Source organism: Anarhichas minor, unplaced genomic scaffold (assembly GCF_050575085.1).
Source record: "Anarhichas minor isolate MPS153535 unplaced genomic scaffold, ASM5057508v1 ptg000028l, whole genome shotgun sequence".
In the NCBI taxonomy this organism is placed as follows: Eukaryota; Metazoa; Chordata; class Actinopteri; order Perciformes; family Anarhichadidae; genus Anarhichas; species Anarhichas minor.
In genome coordinates, this window is record NW_027466474.1 from 2,389,457 (window position 1) to 2,402,721 (window position 13,265).

Sequence of the window (13,265 nt, forward strand, 5' to 3'; positions counted from 1 at the left end):
CAAGAATATATATGAACATTAAGAACAACAACAACAACAATGACAATGGATTTGGGATATTAGTGCAGATAATAGTGCAGTATGTCTGATTAATTGTTCATGAGAGTGACGGCCAGTGGAAAGAAGCTGTTCCTGTGTCTGGTGGTTTTGGCGTACAGTGCTCTGTAGCGCCTACCAGAGGGGAGGAGTTGGAACAGTCTAACACAGAGGAGCCATTTACTGCAGAAAAGAGAGGACATGCAATATGCTGAATATGTGCACAAATACAAGCACTCAACTGTGTGAAGAAAACACAAACAAGGCTTAAATTAGCAGGGACGCTGGATTGTAAAGCATTTAGAGTTTGGCACTCTTCTTTAGACAGCATCCCGACAAACTGTTAGCATTTTGAATTAAATAGTTTTGCATGTTTTACACACTTGGAATCGAATCCTAAAGCTAGACATGTTAGAGCCATGAGTTAGCACAAAGCAACTGGATCTCAGTTTTGATGCATAAATGCTACAATCCTTAAATGTGTAAACTAACACACAAACATAATGAGTGGCAGTAATTCAGTCTGGTTCTCTTTTGGAGAAACATTCATTTTGGACTTGTTTGCAATTTGTCATTTACATCCATCAGTGGGTTTAGAGAGACATTTATAACTAAAATTCTGCACTGAAAACTGAAGCGTTTAAGTTTAAGAGACTTATACTAGTCAGTGAAGCTCTAATGAAAGACGCTTTGGAGTCACACTAAAGGAAACGTAGGATCCAGTGTTTTTGGAGCTTGACTCAAAGTAGGAACTTTGAGTCAAGTCACTCTTTGTTTAGAATTGTATCCGTCTCTTGTAAGTTCTCCAACTTTTTGGGAGTGTCATTCCCCCTCTAATCTTGTTAATTTGCCATTTCAATGATCATAACCTTACAAAGGCTTTATTGTTGCCTAACTTTAACTGCACCTTAATCATGAGAGGAGGAAATGGCTTAGTGCATCCTGGACAGGGATAACATCTCACCCCATGAATCACAAAAGAATGCACCAGCAATCTAGTTTAGGGTTTCTGGAAACCAGGCTACATCCCTCATAAATATGGTAGTACAAGAGTGAATGAATTTTTTTTAACCAGATTGTTTTTGTATAACTGTGGTTCACATTAGTATTAAATCAAATCATGTCATATTTAGTCAGTGTCAGTTGTAGAAACCCACCATGAAACAAAAGTGAGCTGTTGGTGTTGTTTCATTAGTTTAGGTTGGAAAATAATGACAGACCAATCAGATTGCTCTGAAACTGTTCCCTCCCATATGATATGATTACATTAAGACACATCATCTTCTAATTTGATCTAATTTAACTGCAGTCTCAAGTGGATTAACAAGAAAATGATGATCGTATTTTATTTACTGCTGATTCTCAGAGTGGGGCGTAAGTACATGTAGCAATGTCAGATTTACTTCAGATGTATATTTATATCATTGTCATGTTCTTACAGTAATTTAGCAGGACATACCTGATTCTTTCTCTGTTAATAATCACTGAACCATGTTTCTCTTCATATTTTCAGGATGCACAGATGATCTGATCATTGAGACAAAGAGTGTTGGACAAGATGTGACTTTGACTTGTGCTCGCATTACAACTCTGGACATAGCAACATTGTTTTGGATCAGACTTGTTTCTGGAAACTTACCTGAATTCTTTAAAGGAACACATCATTTTGATGATGATGTTCGGGTTAATACGACTCCTCGCATTACAACAAAACAAGGACCTGGAACATTTCTCCTGCATATTCATGAAGCAAAGCTAAGCGATACTGGAGTTTACTACTGTTTAAGAGTGAACCTACTTGATGTGATACTTTTGAAAGGAACATTTCTGAGAATCGGAGGTAAACATTTATAAAAGTAGTTTACATAATTTAATTATCCTACATGTATGTATAAAGAGAGTATATGTTTCCATAATTTATAGGAAAGTGTGTGCCATTATATATAAAAACATGTTTTAAGTACTTCAATGCTCACTAAAGCATTATTATCATGTTTGTATTTCTCAGGACCAGAACCTGATATCACTGCCGTCATACAAGAGCGTACATCTGATCCAGTCCGTCCAGGAGGCTCCGTGACTCTGCAGTGTTCAGTCCTCTCTGACTCTGAGAAGAAAACGTGTCCAGAAGAACAGAGTGTGTTCTGGTTCAGAGCCGGATCAGATGAATCTTATCCTAGTGTCATCTATGCAAATGGAACCAGTGATGGATGTGAGAAGAGTCCTGAGCCTCACTCTCCACAGAAATGTGTCTACAGCTTCTCTAAGAACGTCAGCTCCTCTGATGCCGGGACTTATTACTGCGCTGTGGCCACATGTGGAGAGATATTATTTGGAAACGGAACAAAACTGGAAATTGAAGGTAACGGCAGAACATTTCCATATAAATCAAGATTAATTTAGATCATGTATCACAAAGCAATTGTACCATATGCCTTATATCATCTTGTTAAAATAGTTGTTAACTCCAATTATTTGTTCATTTTCATATCGTTTCAGCACTCAACATGTGGGATTTGCAGATGACCAACACAGTTATGGTTCTGCTAGTTGCAGCTCTGGCTGTGAGTCTGATTGTTATTGCCGTCCTCATTTATACCATCAAGGAAAACAAGTGTGATTATTGCAATAATGAAGGTAATGAAAGTTAAATCTCTATATCACACATTATTTAGCTGACACTTATTATCATTTGTATTGTAACAAACTTTTTTATTTTATATTTCATATTGTAGCTGCTGTTTCCATGCTAGAAAATATTGCAAAAAAGAATTTGAAGGTAAGATCAACTTAACAAAAGAACATACGATGTATATTGATTGGTATTTGTCATCTTACATAATTTGCAATACATTTCCTCAGAGAAATGAAGACACATGGATTTATTCTACTGTCGTCTTTACCGTGATGGAATCTGGCAGCGGTGGAACGAGGAACGCAAAAGCAGCGGAGAGAGAGAAGATCTATGCTGCTGTTAAGGCTTTTGGGTTGGATTAGCATGTTAAGTGGACTGTTTGAGATCAGTTGGTACCGTATGTGATAGCTGATGTTATTCTTTTTAAAGTTAAAGACTGTTGTATGTGGCTATTATGTAATATTTAGCATTTCATGTATATCTGGATTAAATGTTTTGTTTTAGACCGTCCCACTGATACTTTACTGTCACACACACTTTGTCGTTGTCAAATGTGATACTTCTAGTCCTTTACTCTGTCGTCTTTACCGTGATAAAACATGAGCATAGACTTTGTTTCACATAGAAAGATTTCTACTGATTACGATCTGCATGATTCAGTTAAAAATAAATGAAGAGGAATTATAATGTAAATCATTTCCATGAAATAAAAACATGGCACAAACACTGAGTGTTCCCTGTTGTTGCTGTGAACCATGAGTTGTTAAATTGCTCACAAACTGTCATTCTCCCAAAAACTATTGCAACGATGGTTGGACCATATATCCAAGATACTGCTTGTTCCAGTACATTTTGAAGTTTGAATCCGATCTGAAGAAAAGAGATCGGTCTTATTGACTGCATGTGTGTATTTTAAGGTCGCGATGTGCAGCAATATTTTGATTTTAATCACATGCACACAGGTGACACAATACACCTTCTCTGACAGTTTCTTCTGGTTTCCATGGTCCTTTACTGGTCAACAGAAAAATAAAGCCTTCAGTGCTGTTCTTTGTTCTTCTTACTCAGAATGAGAATCAGAATCAGCTTTATTGGCCCTGATGCGTACGCATATATGGAATTTGACTCCGGTTTTCACATTGCTCTCAACGTACATACATAGAATATACAAATAAACAAGAAAAATATAAAAACAAGTACATTAAAGACAACAAAGTAGAACAGAGAAACTAAACTTTAACATTTACCTACTATGTACAATATAAATATAAATATATATCCAAGAATATATATGAACATAAAGAACAACAACAATGACAATGGACAATGGATTTGGGATATTAGTGCAGATAATAGTGCAGTATGTCTGATTAATTGTTCATGAGAGTGAAGGCCAGTGGAAAGAAGCTGTTCCTGTGTCTGGTGGTTTTGGCGTACAGTGCTCTGTAGCGCCTACCAGAGGGGAGGAGTTGGAACAGTCTAACACAGAGGAGCCATTTACTGCAGAAAAGAGAGGACATGTAATATGCTGAATATGTGCACAAATACAAGCACTCAACTGTGTGAAGAAAACACAAACAAAGGCTTAAATTGGCAGGGACGCTGGATTGTAAAGCATTTAGAGTTTGGCACTCTTCTTCAGACAGCATCCCGACAAACTGTTAGCATTTCGAATTTTTACACACTTGGAATCAATTTGAATCAAATCCTAAAGCTGGACATGTTAGAGCCATGAGTTAGCACAAAGCAACTGGATCTCAGTTTTGATGCATAAATGCTACAATCCTTAAATGTGTAAGCTAACACACAAACATAGTGAGTGGCAGTAATTCAGTCTGGTTTGTTTGCAATTTGTCATTTACATCCATCAGTGGGTTTAGAGAGAAATTTATAACTAAAATTCTACACTGCAAACTGGAGCGTTTAAGTTTAAGAGACTTATACTAGTCAGTGATGCTCTAATGAAAGACGCTTTTGAGTTGCACTAAAGGAAACGTAGGATCCAGTGTTTTTGGAGCTTGACTCATTGTAGGAACAAAGAATCAGGATGTCTTTTCCTCTGCTGCTTCAATTTTGACCACAAATTTAATCCATCTCTTTTAAGTTCTCCAACTTTTTGGGAGTGTAATACTTAATTGCTGGATTCCCCCTTAAATCTTGTTAATTTGCCATTCCAATGATCATAACCTTAACAAAGGCTTTATTGTTGCCTAACTTTAACTGCACCTTAATCTTTCAGGAAGGAAATGGCTTAGTGCATCCTGGACAGGGATAACATCTCACACCATGAATCACAAAAGAATGCACCAGCAATCTAGTTTAGGGTTTCTAGAAACCAGGCTACATCCCTCATAAATATGGTAGTACACGAGTGAATGAAAAATACTTTTCTTTTAACCAGATTGTTTTTGTATGAATGTGGTTCATATTAGTATTAAATCATGTCATATTTAGTCAGTGTCAGTTGTAGAAACCCACCATGAAACAAAAGTGAGCTGTTGGTGTTGTTTCATTTGTTTAGGTTGGAAAATAATGACAGACCAATCAGATTGCTCTGAAACTGTTCCCTCCCACATGATATGATTACATTAAGACACATCATCTTCTAATTTGATCTAATTTAACTGCAGTCTCAAGTGGATTAACAAGAAAATGATGATCGCATTTTATTTACTGCTGATTCTCAGAGTGGGGCGTAAGTACATGTAGCAATGTCAGATTAACTTCAGATGTATATTTATATCATTGTCATGTTCTTACAGTAATTTAGCAGAACATACCTGATTCTTTCTCTGTTAATAATCACTGAACCATGTTTCTCTTCATATTTTCAGGATGCACAGATGATCTGATCATTGAGACAAAGAGTGTTGGACAAGATGTGACTTTGACTTGTGTTCGCAATAAATCTCTGGACATAGCAACCTTGTTTTGGATCAGACTTGTTTCTGGAAACTTACCTGAATTCTTTAAAGGAACACACATTTTTGATGATGATGTTCGGGTTAATACGACTCCTCACATTACATTAAAACAAGGACCTGGAACATTTCTCCTGCATATTCATCAAGCAAAGCTAAGCGATACTGGAGTTTACTACTGTTTAAGAGTGAACCAACTTGATGTGATACTTTTGAAAGGAACATTTCTGAGAATCGGAGGTAAACATTTATAAAAGTAGTTTACATAATTTAATTATCCTACATGTATGTATGAAGATAGTACATGTGTCCATAATTTATAGGAAAGTGTGTGCCATTATATATACAAACATTTTTGAAGTACTTCAATACTCACTAAAGCATTATTATCATGTTTGTATTTCTCAGGACCAGAACCTGATATCACTGCCGTCATACAAGAGCGTACATCTGATCCAGTCCGTCCAGGAGGCTCCGTGACTCTGCAGTGTTCAGTCCTCTCTGACTCTGAGAATAAAACGTGTCCAGAAGAACAGAGTGTGTTCTGGTTCAGAGCCGGATCAGATGAATCTTATCCTAGTGTCATCTATGCACATGGAACCAGTGATGGATGTGAGAAGAGTCCTGAGCCTCACTCTGCACAGAAATGTGTCTACAGCTTCTCTAAGAACGTCAGCTCCTCTGATGCCGGGACTTATTACTGCGCTGTGGCCACATGTGGAGAGATATTATTTGGAAACGGAACAAAACTGGAAATTGAAGGTAACGGCAGAACATTTCCATCTAAATCAAGATTAATTTAGATCATGTATCACAAAGCAATTGTACCATATGTCTTATATCATCTTGTTAAAATAGTTGTTAACTTCAATTATTTGCTCATTTTCATATACTTTCAGCACACATGTGGGATTTGCAGAAGGCCAACACAGTTCTGATTCTGCTAGTTGCAGCTCTGGCTATAAGTCTGATTGTTATTGCCTTCCTGATTTATACCATCAAGAGGAAAACGTGTGATTGTTGCAACGGTAATATAAGTTTCTAACAGTATCTTGCAAAAGCTAACTTTCCAGGATTAACACAACTGATATGTGTAAATTAACCTTCAGGGTCTTTCATCCTAAATCTCTGTTTTTATTTTATAACACAGCTCGGCAAACAAATGCTGCAACAGCCAGCGGTGACCACCAAGGTCAGCAGGTAAGGTTTATAAAGAAAAGATCACTATGGAAAAGTTATTGGACTTTTTTTTCCACTCTACATATATAGAAATTAAAAGATGCTGTTTTATAATATCTTTTCATATTTATTCAGAGAAATGAGGACATGTTGGTTTATTCTGCACCAACCTTCACCAAGAGGAAAACTGGCAGAGCAGAGAGAAAGAATGTAACAACAGCAGAGGGAGAGACCGTCTACAATGATGTCAGGACTTTAGTGAAAGATTAACAATCTACTGGATTTGCTAATTAAAGCTAGTATAAACTGTTGTTAATATGCTGCTTCACATCTGATATCGGTTACAGTCTTTTACTTTGATAACCTTGAAAAATGTTTTATGTTTCATTTTGACATGTTTTAATGGCTTTTGTTGATATTCTAGTAGAATGTAAAAAATGTAAAAATGATTAAATATATTTTTCATAATTCCCACAAGTGAAAAGCAATGTGACATACAGTCTGTCTTAATCCTAAATTAACTTGACATCTAAATATTAAAACTGTTTTAAATAATCAGGGCAAAATAAAAAACGATTACATTCCACACTATCAAGCCTCTCAACAAAACTATACTGTATGTCTAAATATATTTGCAAATAAAGACAGTATTTATGTAATGTGTTGTGATTCCTATAAAAATGATTTTAGGATTGTACCTATAAGTTCAGGTGGTTTATTATTACCTTGAGGGTTGTTGTGAAAATGTTACATTGAGCTATAGTGTATTGTATGTTTTTGTAGTATTGTGTATGTTGAAGGAACACAATGGAAACAAGACATCAGTCACGATGTCTGTGCACAGCGTCTGACTTCCATTCTAGAGAGATCATCTCAGACCTACGATTAATGTAAATATTTTAGTAACAATGACGATAGTATTTCCGTCAAACGAATTTCCAGATATTAACCATCCTTTATCTCACTCCATGATCAAAATGTTATCATTGAATAATCTGCCGTTTTAGAATCGTCAAATGTCAACATGCTGTGCTGCGAAAACAGAAGGTTATTTTTTAATTTTGCCAAATTAAAATTCAACACGTCACCAAAATCTGTTGGATCTATTTACAATAATCATGAGGAGGCAAAACTTATTTGTCTTGTTGCTTCTCATTTCACAATCGAGTTGTCCTTGTATGCCACGCTAAGATTACAAAACCTGAATTTACCTTAATTAAGCCCAAAGTGAATGATTTTCACACAAATTCTATGAATCATATCAGTTATCTGTTCTACGTACACATGAGTATTTTTTTAACCTTTAATTATCCAGGATAGTGCCATTGAGATTAAAAATCCCATTTTCAAGAGAGTCTCGTATATGTGGGAAAGTTAACTAAATGTTCTTCTCTTGCTCCAGATATCTGGGTGCACTTCCCTTCTCTCACCAACAACCCCTAAAGAAAAGCTGCTAACCCCAGACAAGTGCAGTCAGATCAATCTGTGACCAACAGTCCATAACCTTAGTCTCACCTTTCTGTGTCCAAACTCCTCCTGCACCTTTATCTGCAGTACTCCTGTACGCTTTTATTGTGAAATGAATAATTAGCATTCCACTTGCCTCATTGAAAATGTAGCAAAGCAGCTTTCAAACTATCAGTTGTCAAATTAGAACGCCCATATGTCGATACGGCAGCAGATCAATATTAAACTAATTTAATACGTGGTTAAGTGCTAAAAGCAGGATACGTCCCACTTGCTCACATTGTATGATGCAAACAGCTTACTTTATTGTGCACACAGGATATTCTTTTAGCAACATGGATTTTCACAAGAGTGACTCTGGAAGATTTCTGACATAATCCTTTTTTATTTAAATTTTGATTAATGTTTCATGATGCAGTCAATATTCCAAACCTCAACAGATATATTCATTCTTTTTTCATCAAAGCAACATTAGTAAACACAAGTTAAGGCTGGAGCTCGCTACTCAGGCCACACAGACACCTCTGAACACACTTAGAGTACGGAGGCGAATATGCGCAGGAATTATTCTGAGACATTCACATGTCTTTTGTATTCATATGGATTTTGAGTACAATATTTCTGTGTATCTAATGTCATGTAAAGATGAAAACATTCACACACACTTTATCCATATAATACATGTTGGCTTTCCAAAATCTAACAAAGAGCTGAACTGTCTTTTTTTTTTTACAATCAGTGGATTTCACCCAAACAGAAATCAGTGCCGATCGTTGATTCCTTTGACTTGTTTTTCTCCTTCTTCTTCCTTTTCATTGTAGATAGATCCAGTGATGGAGTAGTTCAGTGCCTCTGTGTCACCATCCTAAAAATAATAGTTTTAATAGTCAGAGCTGTGACAACAAGACCAAGAGTAAATGGTATCAGAGAGGCTTCCTGTAACTTCCTGGATTTTTATTCAAGAATATCTGTTGATTCCAGTTATGTTCTCCGTCTTTGCAGTTTACTAAACTCACCTTCAGTTCCTTGAGAAAACAAGGATGGCAATCACAATCACACAGAGAGCCAACAGCGCCCCAAGGATGATGTTAACTGGATCCCAATCCTGAATTGTTCCTGAAAGTAATTTAGAAATGTAATTTAACTCTTTACTCCTTGTTTCCATGAAGTCATCCATGACTTTTAGGTGACTCAATGGTAAATAGCTTAAATACTGCAGATTAGTATTATTCAGTTTATCAAATGTGTAATTTATCATAATTCGTAATAATAATTTTAATTATTGAATTTCATGAAATAGTTGAGATGATGTCATATGAGTGAAGACCTTTATTGGTTTTCAAGTCTAAATGTTGGGCACCTTTCAGGTAAACGTGTGAAGGGAACAATAAGTTGTGAGATGATTCATGAATTTAAAGTTATAATTTGCACCATTTTCCTCAAGAACAATGTGTAGACTGTTGAACATTAATCCCTTTCAATCATCACTATGACCCACTAGTGTGTGGTGGTGTCTCTGCAGAGACTCTGCCCTCTGCCTGGATTTCCTCTTTGCTTCTTATCTTGCTGTGTTTGCGACGTTGTTGGGCGTCATTAAAGAGCCTTTGAGCCCCATGTCGGGTTGTCAAAAACCACCGCTTTGTCACGATACAGAGGCACAAGCCCCCCTTTAGCGACTGTGTGATACAAAGCGGCCATTTCTGACAACCTGGGATGAGAACGGGTTGTTACATCGCTGTGTTTTTATGTGCTTCAGTGTTGCCCCTGCTCCTCTCTCTCTCCTTTCTCTGTGCAGAGTGATGTTATCTGTGTGTCTGACTGAGAGCAGCAGCGAGTAACACACAGGGCCGACAGGATGGAGCGTCCACAAATCCGGCAACGCACACCTCTGCAGGGTTGTGCGGAGGTGTGGGTGTGTTAAATCATTGTACAACTTAGCGGTTTATATTATTTAAGGCTAAAAGTTCTGCATAGTTGAGTGCGTGGCCTCTTTGAGTAACAGGTTTGTGCCGTCACATCAGCTAGCTGTGACGTTTTAATGACTAAACTGTTTTTTTAAATATTTAAATACAATATATGAAAATACAATACTTTTAGTTCAACTATAAAAACCTACTTGTCTCCACTTTGGTTCCTTCACCAAACAGGATCTCTCCACATGTGGCCACAGCACAGTAGTAAGTCCCAGCATCAGAGGAGGTCTGTATAGTTTTGGACAGACTGTAGACACAACTTCTTTCTTCTTGTTCATCACTGTGAGTGTAAATGATGCCTGGATGAGATTCTCCTGATCCAGATCTGAACCAGTGCACACTGTGTTCACCTGGACACTGGACTCTGTGTTCTTTGTTCTTGGAGAGAAGTGAACACTGGAGAGTCACTGAGTCGCCCGGCTGGACCGACTCAGTCTCCGGACTTTGTTTCACGTATAAAGATTTCTGCTGATCACGATCTGCATGATTCAGGTAAACAGACATCAAAAGGAATTAATTATCTAAATCAATTGTATGACATAAAAATGTGGTACAAACACTGCAAGTAAAATATATTTTACCTTTAACAGCCAAGAAGATGCCATTACCAAAACTCTGTGAATACCCTGTTCCACTGAGACAGAAGTATGTTGCTTCGTCCTCTTTGCTGATATTTCTGATGGTAAGAAAATACTGACTCTCCCTCTCTGTGACTTTAAAACGTGAGTTGTTAAATTGCAGATCAAGTTTTAGTTGATTGTAACATCCTGTAGCAACCGTTTGGACCATACATCCAAGAGGCTGCTTGTACCAGTAAAAGAATGTGCTTTCCGTCTCAGAAACTGAACACTTCAACGTAACAGTTCCACCAAGTTCAGCCAAAGTCAAAGAGAGCTGGTCAGGAACCTCTGCAGTTTGAATCAGATCTGAAGAAAAGAAAACAAATAAAAACAAATTGACAACACAACAAGACAAAAACCGGGAAAAACGTAAAGTATCTACCATCAGATTATTATTTTGACTTGTCTTTTAACAACACAGTTTAATAGAAACAATAATAATGTTTAAAGTTGCACTTACACACTGTACTTAGAAGAACCAAAACAGCCAGTCTTCTGATCATTGTGGTAAAACACCCTTCTCTTGCACAACTGATGTCTTCCTACCTAAAAGAAGGTTTAGTCACAAGATCATCAAAGTGGAAATCGTCCTGATTGGCTGAAAAGCAGTAAATGCATTTCCTCTTAAATTGAGCAAATCTATAATCCAATTTGAACAACTCTTAGATGCACATGTATTCTTTATTCTTGTGTTTTACTTTATGGTAAGTGTACATGAATTATCATGAATCTATGCATAAAAAAGTAAATTGAAGGACAATATGTTAATTAATGCAACAACTAATGTTTCTCTATCATCATGATTTCTGACTTTATGAAGCAAATGAAACAGAAATTAGAGCATCTGTAGCTTCTGTAATGTGACTTATCCCCCAGTGAAATGAAGTATTTGAGCGATGTACAATCTCAAGAAGGATTTAAATCAAATCCTTCACATTTGATTGGACCTTTTAAAAAGAGAGCTGCAGACTGTGGCTTCACACACACCTCTCTTGTTGCTTCAAGCTAGAGATTAATTGATGTTTGGATGTCATGATATTATTGGTTAAAATTAGTTGTTACCTACTTATGGAAGCTCACGTCATATCTTTTTGAGAGGAAGAAATGATGATTGGATTTTGATCTAAAAAAGCCAACGTGCTGCGAAAACTGGTTATTTTTTTATTTCGTCAAAATCAATGAAAATTCAACACATCACCAAAATCTGATGAATGATTTTCACACAAATTCTACGAATCATATCAGTTATCTGTTCTACGTACACATGAGTATTTTTTGAACCTTTAATTTTCTAGGATAGTGCCATTGAGATTAAAAATCCCATTTTCAAGAGAGTCTCGTATATATGGGAAAGTTAACTAAATGTTCTTCTCTTGCTCCAGATATCTGGGTGCACTTCCCTTCTCTCACCAACGACCCCTAAAGACAAGCTGCTAACCCCAGACAAGTGCAGTCAGAGCAATCTGTGACCAACAGTCCATAACCTTAGTATCACCTTTCTGTGTCCAAACTCCTCCTGCACCTTTATCTGCAGTACTCCTGCACGCTTTTATTGTGAAAATTAGTAATTAGCATTCCACTTGCCTCGTTGAAAATGTAGCAAAGCAGCTTTCAAAATATCAGTTGTCAAATTAGAACGCCCATATGTCGATACGGCGGCAGATCAATATTAAACTAATTTAATACGTGGTTAAGTGCTAAAAGCAGGATACGTCCCACTTGCTCACATTGTATGATGCAAACAGCTTACTTTATTGTGCACACAGGATATTCTTTTAGCAATATGGATTTTCTCAAGAATGACTGTGGAAGATTTCGGACATAATCCTTTTTTATTTAAACTTTGATTAATGTTTCATGATGCAGTCAATATTCCAAGCCTCAACAGATATATTCATTCTTTAAACACAAGTTAAGGCTGGAGCTCGATACTCAGGCCACGCAGACATCTCCTGAAGACACCATCTTCAAGAAAGATTGTTACTTTGACTTGTATTTTAACAACTTTAACACAGTTAAATCTAAACAATCATAATCTTTAAAGTTCTACTTACACACTGTACCAAGAAGAATCAAAGCGGTCAGTCTTCCGATCATCGTGGTAGATAACCTTCTGTTGCACAGCGGATGTGTTTCCTGCCAAATGGAAGACGAAGATCACGAGGTGATCAAGGTTTACAAAGTAGAAGTCACAGTGATTGGCTCAAAAGAAGACAATGCTCATAACCGTAAATTGACAAAACTCATGATAATTTACCCTTTTAATGAAATCCAGATGGATTTTTGTTTTACTTTATTGTTAGACCAACTACACTGCATTTCAGGTGAGGAATGCGAGTTTAAAGATAAATATACAAAACAACAAATCCGCAATAATAATGAAGCTGAGGTTAAAAAATAAAATCATTTTCATTTTTCAAAAAGTATAAAATGT

General features: G+C 36.7%; 3 protein-coding genes across 3 annotated transcripts; 2 read left to right on the forward strand and 1 right to left on the reverse strand.

The window, feature by feature from the left end:
- The first annotated feature begins 1,527 nt into the window (after positions 1-1,527).
- Positions 1,528-3,033, forward strand: LOC142962897 (signal-regulatory protein beta-2-like). Its single transcript, XM_076103580.1, has 5 exons — positions 1,528-1,876; positions 2,045-2,398; positions 2,536-2,673; positions 2,772-2,815; positions 2,899-3,033. The coding sequence occupies exons 1-5, from the start codon at positions 1,528-1,530 to the stop codon at positions 3,031-3,033; spliced, it is 1,020 nt and encodes a 339-aa protein (XP_075959695.1).
- Positions 3,034-5,483: 2,450 nt separating this feature from the next.
- On the forward strand, positions 5,484-7,041 carry LOC142962898 (signal-regulatory protein beta-2-like). Its single transcript, XM_076103581.1, has 5 exons — positions 5,484-5,832; positions 6,001-6,354; positions 6,492-6,620; positions 6,743-6,792; positions 6,907-7,041. The coding sequence occupies exons 1-5, from the start codon at positions 5,484-5,486 to the stop codon at positions 7,039-7,041; spliced, it is 1,017 nt and encodes a 338-aa protein (XP_075959696.1).
- A 2,215-nt stretch (positions 7,042-9,256) lies between these two features.
- LOC142962900 (immunoglobulin kappa light chain-like) lies at positions 9,257-11,216 on the reverse strand. Its single transcript, XM_076103582.1, has 3 exons — positions 10,793-11,216; positions 10,355-10,690; positions 9,257-9,354 (listed from the first exon to the last, which is right to left on the reverse strand). Exons 1-3 carry the CDS (start codon positions 11,214-11,216, stop codon positions 9,257-9,259), a joined length of 858 nt encoding a protein of 285 aa, XP_075959697.1.
- Between the last annotated feature and the right edge of the window lie 2,049 nt (positions 11,217-13,265).

What these genes read in the sequence shown, in the direction of transcription:
- LOC142962897 (XM_076103580.1), top strand. Translation starts at nt 1,528, where the DNA reads ATGTTTCTCTTCATATTTTCAGGATGCACAGATGATCTGATCATTGAG. An exon ending in AACATTTCTGAGAATCGGAG is followed by an intron (nt 1,877 to 2,044) that starts GTAAACATTTAT and finishes TGTATTTCTCAG; the next exon opens with GACCAGAACCTGATATCACT. An exon ending in AACAAAACTGGAAATTGAAG is followed by an intron (nt 2,399 to 2,535) that starts GTAACGGCAGAA and finishes ATATCGTTTCAG; the next exon opens with CACTCAACATGTGGGATTTG.
- LOC142962898 (XM_076103581.1), top strand. Translation starts at nt 5,484, where the DNA reads ATGTTTCTCTTCATATTTTCAGGATGCACAGATGATCTGATCATTGAG. An exon ending in AACAAAACTGGAAATTGAAG is followed by an intron (nt 6,355 to 6,491) that starts GTAACGGCAGAA and finishes ATATACTTTCAG; the next exon opens with CACACATGTGGGATTTGCAG. An exon ending in AACGTGTGATTGTTGCAACG is followed by an intron (nt 6,621 to 6,742) that starts GTAATATAAGTT and finishes TTTATAACACAG; the next exon opens with CTCGGCAAACAAATGCTGCA.
- LOC142962900 (XM_076103582.1), bottom strand. Translation starts at nt 11,216, where the DNA reads ATGGTAGATACTTTACGTTTTTCCCGGTTTTTGTCTTGTTGTGTTGTC. An exon ending in CATCTTCTTGGCTGTTAAAG is followed by an intron (nt 10,691 to 10,792) that starts GTAAAATATATT and finishes TGAATCATGCAG; the next exon opens with ATCGTGATCAGCAGAAATCT. An exon ending in AGGAACCAAAGTGGAGACAA is followed by an intron (nt 9,355 to 10,354) that starts GTAGGTTTTTAT and finishes AATTACTTTCAG; the next exon opens with GAACAATTCAGGATTGGGAT.